An 18,819-nucleotide genomic window follows, 5' to 3' on the forward strand; every position below is an offset into this window, starting at 1 on the left:
ATCAAATATCCGTTCATTTCATTTTTTTTCTTTTTGAGTCACAGCAGCTTTTAGTAAACTCATCGATACTGATGTTGAGCAAAATTTAAGAGGATTTGTGTAAACATGATAATTGAAAACCAGTGTTTTTCAATCAGCAATTACATTCAATATGTAATTACATTGGTTGGTCCAAGTCAGGTGCACTCAGAGAAGTTTGTACTTTGCACTCTACAATTTCACCTCAGCATCAAACTTGTGTGCAAACACTAGTATCTCTTTCAAATGGACTCAAACTGTTTGTGAAGGATTAGGATCTTCAGCTAAAGCTCAACCTTCTGGAAGCAGAAGACTTCATTTCAAAGTCAAAAGGCACTGTGTTAGATTTGGAACAACACCAGGCTATGCATTCCTCCTCCAGGGTTGAGACAGCCAATGCTGATTCTAATGTTAAGGTCTTGTAGTGTCTCAGAGAGAACATTCAAAGGAAACACCCTGAACTGTGTGGTATGTGAAACTGGTCCAGCAGTTCATAAGAACATGATCTTGAAAGCTTCATTAATGTATCATCACAATTCTAGGAACAAAAACTAATATTAACGCAGGACAAAATAGGAACACATAAAACATTTCAAATGTACATGGCTCACCAAATTAAAGGGACGCTTTTTAAACAGAGAGTACTATCAAGCCAATTAAATGTGTGGGATATTGATCTGGTTGGTTAAATGACAGAGGGGGTTGTTAACCCTAACTAACCCTAACCCAACTCCTCCAGGATGGACACACAGACCTCTACAGGCTAGGCAATGTCATCCTGACTGCCATTACTGTAGGTGTCATCTGATACTACCAGGTTTCACCTCAGACTATCCAGAAGCGCAGGGCTTCCCTGGTCCAGATTTGGGAGATCACCATTTGTCGTCTCATTAGGAGTATGTCCTTAAATTGCCAGGCATACATACAAGCATGTGGTGGCCGTATTGTACAATTTTGTATGATTAAAATGAATCGCTGCAATGAAATTTGAGCGAAATGGACAAACTTCCTGCATAATATTTTCACTTTGATTTTTGTATTTGAATTGAGCCCCATGTAGGTTAATAATTTTCATTTCATATCAATAATGTGGCATCCTTTTTTTTCCAAATACAATACCCAGTCTATATCACTAAAGACATCCAGGATGACTCCTGGCATTTTGGGGATGTGGAATGTCAGCACAATTAGAATAATTCATGACAAGTAACATGAATAAATGTAGGTTTGTTGCAAATTCAATCTCCTTCCTTTTCCAGGGCGTTTTAGATATAATTTCAGTGTACTTCCTCCAGTGTGGTCATTATGAAGACATATAACCATGCAAAACATCATAAATAAAAAAGATCGTACAGTGCCATTACTGAGCCACTCAAATCATCTACAAGATGACAGAGCCTTTTAATGAAGGAATTGAGTGAGGTAAAGGCACAGAGTAATGCTGTATACGAGTGGAAAGGTTGGCAAAATCAATGTGTGTCAAGAAGACTGTGTAAAAATTTGTATTTATGTGTGTGTGAGAGTGGGTGGTGTTGAGTTGTAGCCATCTGTTCCAGGAATCTATTTAATCAAAGCTCCAAGCCTGGATATGCAGAGAAAATTTAAACACTGATGAACTCTTTTGAAGTGTGTGGCTACATGTGTGCACACACAGAGCTCATTGTCGTCCGTGCATCAACACCATTTCAATCACTACCTAAATTGGTGCAGCGTATCAGTCATTTTCTTGTCAATAAGAAAGGATCGGGCGTGTTTCCAGAAACACGTTGGAAACAAGCCCCTTAAAAACAGCAGCGCTAAGAGCTGTTGACAGAAATGATATCAGCCAACCTGAGCTAACTGGAACCCTGGCACACTCGCAATCATTTTAAAGCTACCCGTCACTTGCTGTTGCCTGTTCACCTGTACATTTCTATGACAGATTTGCATTCATAGCATCCTATTCTTTCATTTACTTTGACATGAAATATTCCCCCTGCAAAAAAGTTACATGCAGGCAACATCGTGTTTTTTTAAGTGGAAGACTTCTGTAATCTACAACTGCGGTATTTCTGTTTATTTATTCATACAGAGCAGGAACTGTGCCGAGCAGAAGGTTTGCAACAGAGAAGGTTTTGCAAGAAATCTAGTACTGAAAAGGCGACAACTCTTTTTTCAACACTTTTTTTTTCAGGGAAAATCTTTGACAATCAGAAAATAACATCTTGTACCAACATACTGCAAAAATCCAGACCATACTGCCCACACCAGCCAAATCTAGATCCACTCATACCCCTATGGGGATGGGTCACATTCGACGCATTCGATGGGAATTGTCTCTTCTAGAGCAGGAGTGCCCAAGCTGATAAGGTACAAAGGGTCACTGAACAGTTTGATGAGTATAAAGATGATGTAAATCATGTGCTACAGCTTTCAAAGTCACCCAATGTCGAACCAGCTGAAAAGCTGAGAGTTTTCTATTGACTTATTAGACAGCCCACTCCACCACGTCATCAAAATTCAAAATAAGACAACATACTTTGGAAGATTGGTGTTTTATCACTCCATCAAAGGTCCAGAAGCTCAGTGAACCAATGTCACTGCACTTTGAAGCTTCCATCTGACTGAGGCCCTTCATGTTGGGTTTTTACTTTAATTTGTTACCCATCTGTAGGTCTACTGTTTTGCTTGTCACTGCACACTGCTGGTTATCCATATCCACGGTGATGCAAACACCCAATGAGTTCAGTGTATCAGTAATGTTTTGTTACACTGTGTCATTTATTCTAAAAGTGGGAAGCACAACTAGCAACAGAGCTAAGATTGAACAAATGTGAAGTGTAAGCAGTTTATGATATTTTATCATTATCTATATACGAGACTGTGTCCATATACTTATTAGATGTGTGAAGGCTGTTTTTTTTGTGTGATGCATAGGTGGAAAACTCTTAATTGAGAAGACTAATTGTCACCACATCTCTGAGCTGATTAATTTAGGAACAAAGCAAGACGGACACATCAAGGAGAGTCTGACTCCAACAGTTTGACTCAGGCAGGCTGCAGAGATAATCATGTGCAGCCAGCATGTAAACGCAATCTGTGGCAGTCAGTTATTGATTTGTGAATAACTGACTATAGGGACAATCTATATTAACTTAAGGTGGCAAATGAGGTCATGCATCGCAGCGATAATCAACCAACCACACCACACAGAACTGCACATCCTGCCTAATCATCTTTACAGCTGTGCAGTAATGAATAGAATAGAAAGCAATAGAATAGAATAGAATCTCACTTACACCCAAACACTCATCATTATGTTTTTAAGCTTTGACGCCACAAACAAAGCATAACCACCTATTGTTACAAATCGTTTCCTCTCAATTTCTTCCGTCTCTGCCTCTAATGCACCTTATCACTTTCTGACTATCTTCATCGCACTCTGTCTCAGTGGATTGTTTTGGTTTTCACAGCACACACACTATCACGCACCTTAGTGGTGCAAAGGTTTGTAGACGCACACGTACACAAATCAAGCACATGGATTAGCATGATCAAACCCTTGAAAAGAGATGGAGCTCTTCGCCCAGTGGAGTAGTGTGGTTCTCTACTGGGACACATTAATACAAACATCAATACACACAGCTTTAACAAAGTAAGACACAGAGTCACATCCTACACAGATATATGTGCTGATATAGACAGAAATACAAAGATTGATGGCAGATGAGGATATACGGATGTGTGACACTGCTATGAGAAAATGGTTTGTACTCCTGGGTGACCAGGAGAAGCGATGGGGACCGAGGATTTTCATGATCCATTCACACTTTCTGAATGCTAGGATAGAGAGGAACTAGCCAAGGTCAGAGGCAGTATTCGCTATTCAAATTCGGAGTGTTGCTCACCACCCGGAGCAAGAGTCAAGGATTAATTTAGTGATCCATTCGCCACGCCTGTGCAGAGGATAGGCGCAGTAAAACGCAATGAAGAGGAAGAGTCTGAGGAGATGGAAAGACAAGGAGGGAAAAGAGGGAGAAGTGGAAACCGGCGAAGGTGAGAGGGAGGGATGGAACAAAAGTGAAAAGAGTGGGCAAGAAAGGGAGAGAGAGAAAAAAGATGCAGAGAGAAAGAAGTGGCTCTGCTTGTTACGCGTAGCCTGTGGAGAGAGCAAGAGAGAGAGGGGAAGAGCCCATGGTTTGCATAGAAGAGCCTCCTCTTGCCAACACCTGTGCGTGTATGTGTGTGTTTGTTTGCACACTTGTAAGAGAACGGTACACATATGATTCACTGAAAATAAACTTGAGCGGTTGTGTTAAGAGCAAGGAAGAAACGGGTCAGTCAGCACAAAAGTGTGGCTTCTTGATGATAGTTCATGAATGTGAATTCCTGAACTGCATCAACAGAATCCAAAGACTGAAACCGAATGATTTTGGAGATTCCCTGAATTTTCAGTTATCACAAGGAATTTGATATTTTCGATTAAGAGTGAATGCTTCTTTAGCCTTTGGATAGCAGAGGTGTGACAAGTATTCAGAGAGAACAAATGTAGGCACAGGGAGAACATGCAAACACAGAAAGACACTAGACACTCTGTGAGATATCTGAGAAAAAAATTATCCACCCTCTCTGAGAATATCATTTAACATACATTAACTATCTATATCTATATCTCTATATCTCTTCATTGGGAAAAAATGCAGCGCTTACATTGAAATATTTAGTCCCAAATCTCCACTTTTTTATGGCACAACAGGGTTTCTGATGGTCACATTTCTAAGTCAGTCAGGCTGATTGATGGCACCTTCATACTCCTCCCCTTACTTTATAAGAAAGCATCAACCTGATGTTTATTCATTGTGCACCATTCCACTCACTTGCTCAGCTTAACAATGGACTGGAACAGATGCAGTGTGTGAAGGAATCTAAGGGTGGGAGGTTGTAGACTATCAATTTTCCAGTGACTGTAGCTGTATTAACTAATCTATTAATTTATGTGGCTCTGTGGTGCAGTGTGTAGAAACAAACTTGGAAATTACATTGTACACTTTTGATTTATGATTAAATATAACTAGAATTTTACTTCAGTTAAATTTTAGCAATTCCCTTTTGGGTGGAGGGTATGGCATCTCGAAATTAATTTTACTCACGTAACAAACATAAAACTATTGTCAGGTGATGCTTTAAACATTTCAGATTCTGAACCATTTATTTGTTCCTGGAAAACAAATTGATATAATATTGTGAAGACAAGCGGTGCATTGTTGTAAAATACTGTATTGATTTCGTACACAGCACCTAGTTAATAACCCTGGTGGTCGATTTGTTAAAGCTTAATGAGATAAGGAGGTAAAACGGTGCAACACAGTCTCTTGAGAATTTCCCTAAAATAGGATGGATGGACTTTAGAACTGAGTTAACGAGGGAACGTGATATGATGATGCCCTTGAGAGGAAAAACACATATTTTGCGAACAGTTGGATAAATGATAAATAAATTCTTTCTTCTTAAAGCTTTCACTTTTCTGCTTTATCAAACTCACCCAATGTCTAGATTCAGCTCACCGAGAGTATCAGTGAAGCTTTATCCCCTCTCAAACACTGGCATAAAAGACACTGCACTCAAACATGCAATCACAAAGACTTGTAAACAAGCGCAGGCACACAACTGACTTAAACTGGGGCTTCTAGAAAACAAATAACTAAATGACTATCATACAAAATACACAAGGACATCTCTCAGTCATATGAGTTGAAAACAAGAACAAGAATCACATTGATCTAACATTCCCTAAACTGTTGGTCAAACTGGCGATGTGACACAAATCAGACTAAAGAAGCAGTTATAACAAACAGTTCTGAACTTTGTGGGAAACAACATTAGTTGATTAGTATAAATTCAACCCAGTCTTGATTGCTGCTCAAACGTGTTAAGGGTTTTAAGCGGAAAAACCTAACACATTTGATAGCAATCAAGAATGGGTGAAAAAATGGGTTAAAAAACAGTCTAAGGTGGTAAATGGCCACTGAAATATCAGTTTACCATTCTTCTCTTGGCGATTTCAAAGATGACCATACTTTAATACTGACTTTTGACCTTTGCTGCTTCAGGAAGTGGACGACTTGTCGTAATTGATGGAACCATGAATGGAACCCCCTCAAGCAGACTTGGGTTACACAGTACAACAATGATCTGAAAGGTAAGTCCTCCTCTGAGTGACTCACAAAGAAAATTAAGGTTTTGAAGTAGCCTAGTCAAAGTCCAGACTTAAATCCAGTTTCTTAAATCCAAACCTCATACAGAGGTTATCATCAGTGGCTGGATTTCTCTGTAAAGATTTCCTCCCCAGCAATGTGAAAGACTCATTACCATTTATCATAAACACTTGCTTGCAGTCATTGTTGCCAAGGGTGGCGCAACCAGTTATCATTTTATTTTGTTTAATTTTGTGTAATATTAAAATGTTTTTGATGATCTTACACATGTAGATGTGCAAATATGTAAAATAAATAAATAAATAAAAATAGCCAACAAAGAAAAATGTGTTAAAGCTAACGCTATCCAGAGCTTAGAGCCGCAAGCCAGCAGCCTCGGTATGAGCAAAGGATCAAAGCAGTTAAGAAAAAAATAATGGAGCTGAGTGAAAAAGAGAAAAGGGTGGATGTCCTGTAATCTAGTGAAGTTTTAAACATACTGTAAAATGATGTAAGTACCTGACATGTGATTTTTTTTTAAATAAATCTGTTCCATCTTATTTTGTTTGGTAAGGTAAGATTGGTCAGGTAAACTCAAAAGCTCATTTTTGGTATCTCTTTCCAATGGCAGAGCACTTTATTTATACTGTCACTTAAATGCTTTCATTATGCAAATATTATATTGCATTGAGTGGAATTAAATTTTGTGTCCATATGTTGTCACTTACAATTCTTGGAAAGAAAATAGCTTCTGGCAAAAATCGGTATTCCACAGTTGGGGCTCCTCTATGAAAAACCCAGAGAAACCTGCAGCATGTGCAGCAGTTCTGACATATCGCCAACCAGCTGCCCATATAGCCTTGTTAACACTACCTTGCGAGCGCAAACATCGTAAAATCTCTCTCGTAGGCTTCCAGGTCGACAGGGAGTTTGAAGGATTAGATGTCATCCCCTCATGAACAGACAGGGATGGTGAAAGATTAGCTGTCATCTTTCAAAAGATCAGAGAGGACACAAGCACCAACTGTTCCCCTCTGTTCTGAACACAAAGGACCCATATTAAACACTGTCTGCAACAGTTCCCAGACTAATTTTATACTTGTAACAGCCTGCAATATTTTGTGATGGGTTATGTTATCCTTTTACAGATGGGAGTGATGATGTGAATAGAAGAGAATGAAATAAATCAGTCTGGGTAACAACTGCCAACAGAATTAACCACTTGACAGTGCTTCAAAATGCCACACAGCAACGACTTTAGCATTTATCACTGTTTCATTGTCTTGTACAGTGTCTAAAATCAGCACTTTAAAACATCAATTTGAAGAAAAAGACCGCTCGAAGCAAGATATGATACTGTGCGTTTAAAATACGGTTACAGTTTGATCCTTTGAACAACTTCAGGTAGAAAATAAAACAAATATTTATCTAAAATGGTAATGACAGATTAGCTAAAGGGAGCAAAAGGCATGGAGAGAGAGGCATACTGTACGCATTTGTTGTTTAACCAGCTACATAGTTAAGTACTTACATGCATTGGTGACTGCAAAGCTGTTGGCAGTCTCTATGTTGTCCACATGTGGAACCAGGTTAAAGGGAGCTTCCGTAGCATTAGGGCTGGTGTTGTGAAGGAAGATAGCTAGTCGAAAAGCTGTATACTCCTGATCAGTATTCCTAATGAACAATCCACCTAGAAAGAGGGACAAAGAGAGAAGAAGAGAGGCCAAGAAGGTAAGAAACATGATTCAAAAGAAAGGAAGTGAGTTATTGTGAGGCGGAGAGGGGTCGGGTGGGAAAAGTCGCGAAAGACGGAGAGTGACAGGTAGAAGAGTAATGAGGGGAACGAAAGATAAATGGGGAGGGCAGAGAAAAACAGAGGAGGGGAGAAGTGAGGAGATAGCCAAGATCTTCATTAGCTTTGTTATAAAAGGTAATTTGTCTTTTAGCACATTCTCGCTCTCTGTCTCACGCACAAACATGAATACCAACACATTTATGGAGGCTCACACTGCAGACTGCATTGATGAAATCTGAGAAAGACAGAGAGATGGAGAGGAAAGGAGAAGAAAAGAGAAACGACTAAGCTGTCGGGAAAGCCATCAAAGAGATAATGAGTCTGAGAGGACTTAAAAGAAAACAGATCAAAAAGGGTCAGCCAAATAAAGGAGGAGAATATGCCATGAAAAAACACAGAGTAACAGAGAGCAAGCGTTAAAAGTCATTGTTTTTTTTTTTTTAAAAATGAGAGCTTCCCCTCATGCAGTTCAGTGAAAGAGAATGAGAAGAAGAGGTAGGAAGAAACAGAAAAGGTAGCTGTATTGCATAAAACAGGAAAAAAAGGCCAAATTAACAAGAAGATAAAACTTATACAGATATGTAGGAAAAGAACTAGAGAGATAGATGGGACTGACAGGTTACTACCTGTACTAGAAAGGAAAGAAAGAAAAAAATGGGGGAAAAGCTGTTAAAGGTCATGTAATCTTTTCCATACATTCTCAATGGAAAAGATTCTGTTCTTTAACCTTGAAAAAATATGCTACCTGTAATATAACACCAGTAACTTCTAAAATCAACAGAAGAGATCAAAAATGTTATAGATATGCTAGGTATTTGCCTTCAGTGAGATATAAATGGAACAAAATATGAATTAAATAAGTGGGTGAGACAATGTTTGAAAAGCTCTGAGAGTGACCCACCCACTAAAAAGAGGAGCGTAGGGAGACATGAAGTTTTTCACTGCAGTCTAGTGAAAAACTAAGTACACCCCATGACTCAGCACCTTTAGAAGCAAAAACTTCACTTCAAAAACAACTTTATTATAACTTCATCAGTCTCTCACATCATGATAGAGATATTTTGGCCAACTCTTCTTTGCGTTACTAAAATTCATTGAGGTTTGTTCATGCACAGTTCTGTTAATGTTCATCTCAGCATTTCAGTCAGTGTGAGCGCTGAAATTTGACTGTGTCATGCTGACAGCTTGAGTCTTGAGTAGGTTATTGCTATGCTTGGGATAGTCATCGTCCTGCTGCGTGACTCAATATTAGCTAAGGTTTAGCTGTCGAACAGACGACCTCCCATTTGACTCTAGAACACTTTGGTGTACAGCAGAATTTAAGGACCACTGTGGCTGAAAAACAAGCTCATTGTTCAAAAAGTCTTGTCATTTGTTCAGGTTCAGCTTTGCAAACCTAAGCAATGCTGCCATGTTCTATTTTGAAGAGGCTTTCTGCAGTAAACCCATTCAGGACATACTTATTCAATCTTTTCATGAACTTTTCCATTACGCAGTCTAACCATGGTGCAAATTCACTGGGAGGTCCAATCTTTGTGGTATTTTGCCAAGTAATACCCGAATGCTTCAAAATTATAAACTGGCAAAAGGTCTCTTTTTCTAGAGGTGCTTAAACTTGCTCATGATGAGGTGATCAAATATCTGGCAGCATCTGGCATCTACTTACCTTCCTAATTCCTGTGGAAACATTAAGGGTGTACTTAGTTTTTCACAGGACTGCAAAGAGTGATGTGAAAATGTTTAGAGTTTTTTTTCATATCACCTCATATGCAAAGAATAACCCCTTGTAAACTACACATCAGCAGCCTAAGCTGTGTTAAGATAACATAACATAGCAAAATTATATCAGCTAAAACACTGAAAAAAATGGATTTTTCACCTGATTCACTCCAACAGATGGATGGCAGCAATGAACCTCCAACCACCAAAGAAGAGAGAAAACCAGTGAGCGAAATGGTCTGTTTGACTGAACCATCTGGAATGTTGTGTTGTAAACTGTTTTAAACGTCAATCACAAATGTACTCGGCAGTCAGAAGACAATAAAATTAAGCCACAACCTAAAGGAGCTTTTAGAGCTATCGAGCAGTCAGTGCTGTTAACAGTCATGGCTTGTGTTAGGTACATATTAAAATTGTACGTATGAAAGCAACTTGCAGTCAGTCACTTTCTTGTATCTTTAAAATACTTAGCAAGTACTTGGATAAATCATTTATTTAGTGTCATAACTAAAAAAACACACCTGTAGCGCTTACTGGCAAGTAGTCCCTTGTAGGGCATCTATAAGTCCAGGCGGTTTGTTGTTTAGCTATAAGTGCTCAGGATCAGGATCTTGCAATTTATCTTGCAAATCTTGCGATTTTAACAGGTATTAGAAGGCATGAGCGCATCATTGGAGTTTTAACAGATTTACACGCTGTCCGTTTACCTGTCCGTTTTTTGGATTGATTTGAACATTTTATTTAAATTTGCTCAAATTTTAAATGGTATAGCACACAGCTGTTTAACCAAGCTGCTCAACTTATATAACCCCAAAAAGAGCACGGAGATCATCTTTCCTGATGCTCTTAGTGCAGCCGAGGTCTTAATTTAAGCATAGAGGGGATCGGGCTTTTGCAGTTGCAGCCTCTAGTGGAAAAACCTGCCACTTGATATTTGTACTGCAGTCTATACAGTCTTTTAAATCCCATCTTAAAACTCCCTTTTTCTATTTTGCCGTTTAATTCCAGTTCAGTTGGACTTCCTGTTACTCTTGAGTCCCATTAATGTCTTTTTTATGTTGTGGTGTCTTTTTTGGTTTGTTTTTAGTCACATTTAATTGTATTTATTTGTTTTTATGTTTTGTTTTGTTGTGCTTATTTTACTGAGCTAAGATTTTATCTTGTTTGTTTTGTAAAGCACTAGGTCATCCTTGTTGCTTTGTTCTATTGAAATAAAGATTGACATTGACGTTAAGATAATCACATAAATTAATTCTGCCTAACATTACGACTTGAGGAAAACCAACGTGAATTAGTTTCAACCGAGTCAGGCTCAAGTCAACTGAATTGGATTACACGAGCAGACTGTGAAGCCTTGACATTGCTTTGCGAGAGAGAGAGGAGAAGAGGGGTTGAGAAAGGAATGACAGGGGAGGAGATGGGAGGCAGAGCATATTGAACAAAGCAATTATCACTACATAACATGTCACTTATCCATGTGGCTGCATGTGTCCCTTTAATACATCAGCTTCACTCTGATTTCTAGTGTTTCTTCTACAAAGCCCAGAGAAATCATCTCCAAATATCAAGACACACGTCTGTACACATACACAGAGAAGACCTTACAGCTGGAGCATGTGTGGGAACTGCGCAAATTTCACAAGAAATAATTTTGTGCAAACATTACAATTTCATCCAAAACTGAATTGTTGTATGGCTTATGATTAGAAATTCCAAGTGGCTTGTTCAAAAATGAAAATATATTTTAGTTTTAGGGTAAAATATCCTCTGAGAGAACACACACACACGCACACACATACAAACACACTTAACACGTACTGAAACTAGATGAGGACGTCATTGCAGTAGTTTGTCAAATAATTTTTTCTACATATTCGCATCTTTATTCTTCTTTGTCTCACACTCTCTTTTTCAAACACACGTATGTAAAAAAAAATTGTCTGTGCATCCAATGGCATTACACTTGTGTGCAATGCAGAGATATGCAAATGACTTCTCAAGTCAGCCCGAGAGCCAAGTGGATGATCATGTATGTATATTGGAGTGTTTTAAGGAGGCTGGCCAGAAGGAGGGAAGAAAAGACTGCATGTGTGTGCTTTAGCATGATCGTGCATGCTTCATGCAGCATGTAGACGTATGCAAGCATGTTCACTGTGAGCATGTGTTGTTGAATGTTTAGATGCGTGCTTGACATTTGTAACTACTCAAATGCGCAGAATACACCAGGTGTGCATTACTCTAACTGTATGTGGACAGTGTATGTGTGCACATCCATGCTTGAATATCAGTGCAAATGTGTGTATGTGTGTATGCGTGTACCTGTGTGTATAAAATCAGGAAATATTTAGCGCATTAAGTTTATTGGCAGCTGTAGAGAGACAGAGTCAAGGAGGCGAATCTCATTATAGGACCTCCCAGCTGCCCCCCACAAGGAGTGATGCAGTGCATTCATTATCACACACATGCCTGGCTGGATGTGTGTATGTTTGTGCGTGAAGCAAAGAAGGGGAGGAAGAGATTCTGAGCATGTGTGGTGGTTCATATGAGTAAACCCATGATTCAGATGCAGTTAACTTCATCTCAGATCTATTAGATGGCTTGAAATACAGGCTCATCCCGCACTGACACGGGGTAACTGGAAAAGGGCAGACAGCGAGAGAGAGAGAGAAAGAGTGTGTGTGTGTGTGTGTGTGTGTGTGTGTGTGTGTGTGTGTGTGTGTGTGTGTGTGTGTGTGTGTGTGTGTGAGAGAGAGAGAGAGAGAGAGAGAATACTGCAGTGTCTAAACACTGAAGAAGACTAGAAGGGAACAAAGCTCGCTGAAACATTCATGAGCCCCGAACAGCGTGTAAAATACACGCAAATACATTAGAAGGACAGACAGAGTGAAAGCGTTTGTGTGCATTTATAAACCATATGAGTCACAACCAAACCAGCACTAAAATATCTTGGATTAGAAAAATAATAATAAAAGTAAGAAAAGATGCACCACAGAGGGAATGTTCCTATAGTTATATGTTCTTCTGTTCCTTCATTCTTAAGTGGATTTCTCGTGTTTTACAGAATCTTATGATTTGCTGGGTCTTGGTGCACCTTTTTTTCATGGTGACTGCTGTCCGCTAAAAATCCACCAAAATTCCGCGTAGTGTGTCAGATCTGAGTGTCCGTGCGTAAAATCAGTAATCCTCCAACTCACCTATCTGCACTGAGCTGGGGAAAGCCCCTGTCGCCAGCCCCCAAAGGGCGGAATACACCCCGAGAAAGTGCCAAGAAAAAATTATAATCCTCATTTTTCTTTAATTCAATCCCTTCAGAAACTGTTGAGAGACATCGAGGGAGATGGGGAAGATGCGAAAAGACAGAAAAAGGCGCTAGAAAAAAAGAGACGGGGAAAAAAGAGAGAAGAAGATAAGAGAGGTTTTATTTTCCCCCGTTTCCCGGGTCGTATTCCTATTCCATGGTGGTTTCGGTCGGTTCTTTCCCTGCAGTGTCCGCTCAGAAGAAAGCTGTGGGTCCGGTGCACATGTGAACACAGGGAGAGAGAAAGAGTGAGGGGAAACTCGTAGAATGATTGGCGAGCAGGGAGAACAGCCTGCATGGAAGAACTGGACATGCGCGCCCAGTCTCTCTCTCTCTTCAGCTCGTCCGCCCCTGCTCTGTCTCTCACTCGCTCACTCACTCACCCAGGGTTAGACGGACTGTTTCTCCATCTCCTTCTACATCTTCCACCCTCCTTCTCCGACGTCTTTAGGTTTGCTTGAACCCAAATGGTAAATTCTGGACGGGTTAAAGTGGAGAGAAAAACAAAACAACAGAACTCATGTTTAATCTGTCAATGAATGATTCACAAAAGGGGTGCGCGGGGCATAAAGTCAGAAAATCAAAGTGATTAATTTGAAAATGCGACGTTTAACATATATACTGTTGGGTTTTTGGGGGTGGCGTTGTTGTTGGTGGGGTTTAAGTCCAAAGTGAGAAAGAGTGTCAGAGAACGCGCGCTGGTGAATAACTAATTACATTACGAACCCAATCCATCCTCACGCAGCGCTCCACTCCGCTGTTAGAGCGGAATATGTTTGTCCAACCTGTGCAAACCTGTGAGGGAAACCTCAAGCTCTCTTTAACTGCCGGACGCCGTTCGCGTCCCGAGTTTCAGCTAAAATCATCGTTATTTCAACGTCACGACCCCGTGAGCGCAAACATCTGCCCAGTGAGGGGAAAACTGCAAATACAAGAGAGACGGTGCGACCATTCCTTGACACGGGCTCATAAAAGTCTGAAATAATGAGATAGTCGGAATAGCTTAGAATAAGGGAATAAAACGGCGGAAAGGGAATCATAGCCCGGAGTACTCCGTGTTAGAGTGCGTTATGTTAATGCCGTATCCCATTCAGAGTCGTTTAATCTAGCCTGCCGGTAGCAGGTCGGTAAAACTGACAGACGGTCTGGGATCGCGTAGTTACACGGTGGAGAGCACAGTTTCATTTTTCCAGATGGCAAAACGAAAGGGTTGCTTCACGGCTTGTCCCAGTGAAAGATGTACTCTGCCCGTCTTTGAAGGGTTTTCCCGGTCGGTTGCAAGAACATGCGACTAAATCAAACAGCCTGGAAAAATGCGAGTTCAACATTTTCTTACATTTTCCACTATACATCTCTACCTTCCGAGAATGTTAATTCACTTACAATTAAGACTCTCTTTCCGCGATGAAGCAGCATGCAAACGGTTGATTGTATTTGATTTAAAGCTAGAGTTTTTCCATAGAAGCAAACACTCTGCATCTTATTGTAGCCTGGCCTTATTAGAGTGCTTGGATAAACAGGGTGGCATCGTTGATCTTGGCTGGTTGTTTACCTCCATCGGGCAGTATCATGTGCAAGCATTTTATATTCAAAAGCTCAAAAGCTACACGCTGAGGGTTCATGTATATTCAGAGTCCTGCAAACCAGTGTCCAGCAGTTTGAAGCCTCAAGTTCCTCCACCGCACTGACGAAATCTGTCCATGGTGCTGAAGTCAAACTGCGCTACAGGCAGGCTGACTCGTCACTGCTCTCACACCATGTGCCGCTGAGAGCAAACAATCTGCAGGTATCGCTAAAAACAATCATCACACCAGAACATAATGCTGATGAGTTACTTCCCTCTGGACAAAGGTGTGCTAATTAGTACCTACCTCCTACTGTGACTGTTACTTGGCCGGATGGCATTATTGTGTATGCCACATAAGATACACTTATATATACATTTTCTGACATTTTAATTTAGTCAGGTATGCAAATTGTAGTAATCTACTTGATAATCACTTGTTTTGGTGAAGTCTAATGTAAACTTATACATAGATATAATTATACCAAGTATTGCAATGTGGCTGTAATGGAAAGGATCTCATAGGATCTCAGAAATTCAGTAGCACTGCTTACTCTTCATATCATGTATATGTGGACTATCTATGTGAACATTTTCTAACTGTGTTGCAGACAATACAAATGCATGCCAGAATGGCCTCTGTCCAGACTAAAGCCACAGATCCACTGATCCATTGTGCTGCTTTGTACAAAAGTCACTTGCCAGAGTGAGCAGAATGTGGTGTTGGGAACCCAAAGTGAAGATATTTTCTCAGAGTTTTCAGTCCAGGGCTAAGCCATCTGTACAATAATTTGTTGCATGGTAATGGACATTTATTGTGGTTTATTTTGAGCACAGAACCACCTCATATTTAAAACTGTGGAGTGTAAATGTCCCGGTCGTTGAATTTAAGCTCACTGAATGTAATAATGGCTTTTACCACTGTCACTTGCCAAGTCACTTTCTGCAACAACGCAATGCCATTAGAAATCAACTCTGGACATCAGCGGCTTCGAAAACAACCACTTAGCTTTTCCACATTACTGATATAGTCATTTTAAACAGTGATGACAATAAATAAAACCCCACAGTAATTTTTAAAAGTTTAGTCATACAGAAAGCAAAGCTGGCAAAAGCAGGTAGCAGTTTAATAACTGTTAACGCTACGATATACATGTAAAAATGTATTTTATTAGTCAATGTAAACTGTGGTAAAATCTTCACACAAAAATATTCAGATTGTAATTTGAACATCTTCTAGAGAGGCAGAAACTTGGCATTCCTGAGTATACCCAAAAAGAACAAGTTCACCATAATAACCGACATCTGGATTCCACTGGTTTCATCTTCCAGGTGGTCCCATTTCAACGGCACAAGAACACCATATGACTGAGATGTGTGTATCAGTGGCTTTGTTTGTGTGTAAGGCAAATTGAACAATCAAAACAAAGCAGCCACTGAATCAAACTGATGTACCGACTGATTATTAAATCATTAAATTATTGCCTGGCCAGCTGATGTTGCAGCTCAAGGATGAAATAAATGTGAAGTGTACTGTATCCAAAGAAAAGTACGGCAATTACAAAGAATATGTGACAAAACACTTTAACTCCTTTTTTTACCAGATGATTTTTTTTTTCAAAAACAGTTCATAAAAATATTTAAAATGTGAAACATGCAGCAACTAAATGACATTTATTGACTTTTTGAATTTGGTTTGTTTTTTCCGTTGCCTCAAAAATGCATTAGATGGATCATGACTGAGATACAATATCAGTGCTTATGTTATCAATTGTGAATGTTATAAAACATTCAAAATAAAAGGTTTTTAATTTTTAATAAAAAATATCTTTTCTAGTATTCAGTAAAAGCTACAGTTCAGTGCTCCGCTTTGCATAACCTAGTGTTTGTTGCAGGGTGAAGTTTACACAAGGCACCATGCAGAAGTTTCTTCATGAATGACCACTTTACTTGTTGGAGGGGTTTGCATGCCTGTGTGATCAAAGGAGTTATGTTGTCAAAGGCTGCTTGTCCCTGATGGGATCTACCAAGGAAAATTTGATGAGAGTGAGGAGCCGGCCTGTGGGATATCAGGCCTCCAACCTAAAGCCAGCAGTGGGAGAGAAGCTTGGAAAAGGTATTGGACCATGTTCCTTTCAGGGTGCTTCAGGCGTAAGGGTCCCATTGCCATGGCTATTTCATCCCCGTACAAACACAATTAGAGTTTGTTTTGCACTACCAGTCAAAAGTCAGACTTATACCCAGTGGATAATGAACTTCGCCAGTGCTGCCCTTTTATCACTGATGATGTTCTTAACTTTTATGAACAGAAGCTCTGGATGCAGGCAAAGGATGTCGGGATTCTGTTGGCTTCACTGAAGGTTGACCTCCAGCGTGCACTGTTGAGTGTATAAGCACTGGCATGTTCTACTGGGAGAGAGTTGCTGGGTAGACTGAGGATATGCTGGAAAGATTATGTATATCTGCTCACTTGAGAATGCTTCAGTGTCCGCCTGGAAGAGCTTGAAAGATGTGGATGGGGAGAAGGAGGTCTGGGCATGCATGGATGGATGAAATTAACATGAGGATGCTTTAAAAATAATAACATGAATAGTTTCTTAAAGTGAATATTATTGCTTGCAAGGCAGCTGGGCTTTTGCAAGATTTGCAAGATCCTGATCCTGAGAGAATTCATCTTGTGAGACTTCACAGTATGTGTGCTACAGGCAAGAACTTTTTTTTTTTTTTGAAAGTGCCTTTCCTTTCCCCGTGGCTTTTTATGCACAAATGTTCATTGCACAGAAAGCAAGAATGATGAACTACATACTTAAATACCTATAACTACATAAATGGCTGTCTGCTTGTTCTGAAAGCTTCTCAGACGTGGCTTGTTTTTGCAGGGATCAATAACAGGATTATTTTAGGCTGACCTGTGGTGGACAGCAATAGACAAAGAGATCATTTGTCACCTGTCACATACTTTTTGGACCGTTTACAAATACAAATTCCCAGCATTCAAAAGGTAGCATGTTGCATTATATATATATTATATTGTTCCGCGGCCTGGAAAGTAGACAGAAAAAATAACTAAATGAAGACGATATAGAAAGGAGAGTTTTTAGTTCTGTCTATATACTTCTGTTCTACTCATAGCAAGTCAATACAGATAATGCTACAGCAGAAAATGATTGCACATTCCCTCATATCTTGCAATATCTAGCTGTAACCAATTTCTGAATCCATTCATCAATATATACATTGCCTCTGAGGCATTCTCTTCCTCTGCTGGATTGAAGTCATTTGCTAAGTTCACAGTCAATATACCACCCCAGTAAAAACGACCGATCAACAAAGAGTCCCATAGGCTTGTAGTAAATGACACTCTCGTGTTTGCTTTTTCAGCTGACTCAAACCAGAATGGGTGTAAAGTGAAAAAGAAATTTTTACTTTTCATTCGACTGTTTCCTGAAAGTTTAAATAAGCAATCCAGTTTTAATCACTGTTGCCATATTTCATGTTACTAAATACCTTCTACTGCATTTAATTTATCATCAGTAAACTAATATAGTAAGATACACTATATCGCCAAAAGTATTCACTCGTTTGTTTTCACACGCATATGAACTTGAGTGACATCCCATAATCAATCCATAGGGTTTAATATGATGCCAGCCCACCCTCTGCAGCTATAACAGCTTCAGCTCTTCTGGGATGGCCTTACTCAAGGTTTAAGAGTGTCCATCCATCCAACCATCTTCTTCAGCTTTATCTGGGGCTGGGTCACGGGGGCAGCAGCCTAAGCAGAGAAGCCCAGACCTCCCTCTCCCCAGCCACCTCTTCTAGCTTATCCGGGAGAACACCAAGGCGTTCCCAGGCCAGCCGGAGATATAATCTTTCCAGCATGTCCTGGGTCTGCCCCGGGGCCTCCTCCCGGTGGGACATGCCTGGAACACCTCACCCAGGAGGCGCCCAGGAGGCATCCTTATCAGATGCCCGAACCACCTCAGCTGGCTCCTTTCGATGTGGAGGAGCAGCGGCTCTACTGAGCCCCTCCCGGATGGCTGAACTTCTCACCCTGTCTCTAAGGGAGAGGCCAGCTATCCTTTGGAGGAAGCTCATTTCCGCCGCTTGTATCCGCGATCTCGTTCTTTCGGTCCCTACCCATAGTTCATGGCCATAGGTGAGGGCAGGGACGTAGATCGACCAGTAAATGGAGAGTTTCGCTTTTACACTCAGCTCTCTCGTCATCATTACGGACCATTAACACACTCTG

At 40.2% G+C, this 18,819-nt stretch overlaps 1 protein-coding gene across 4 annotated transcripts in view; it reads right to left on the reverse strand.

Moving 5' to 3' along the window:
- The window catches only part of gria4a (glutamate receptor, ionotropic, AMPA 4a), a 123,771-nt gene extending 110,300 nt beyond the window's left edge, over positions 1-13,471 (reverse strand). For all 4 annotated transcript variants that reach the window (XM_026193618.2, XM_026193617.2, XM_026193621.2 and 1 more), the window contains exons 1-2: positions 12,900-13,471; positions 7,723-7,881 (exon numbers count right to left, since the gene is read on the reverse strand). In XM_026193618.2, coding sequence (XP_026049403.1) covers positions 7,723-7,881; positions 12,900-12,993 — 253 coding nt within the window. In that variant the 5' untranslated portion in view covers positions 12,994-13,471. The remainder of the gene's footprint in view (positions 1-7,722; positions 7,882-12,899) is intronic.
- Positions 13,472-18,819: the final 5,348 nt, after the last annotated feature.

Source organism: Astatotilapia calliptera, chromosome 14 (assembly GCF_964374335.1).
Source record: "Astatotilapia calliptera chromosome 14, fAstCal68.1, whole genome shotgun sequence".
NCBI classification, from domain to species: Eukaryota; Metazoa; Chordata; class Actinopteri; order Cichliformes; family Cichlidae; genus Astatotilapia; species Astatotilapia calliptera.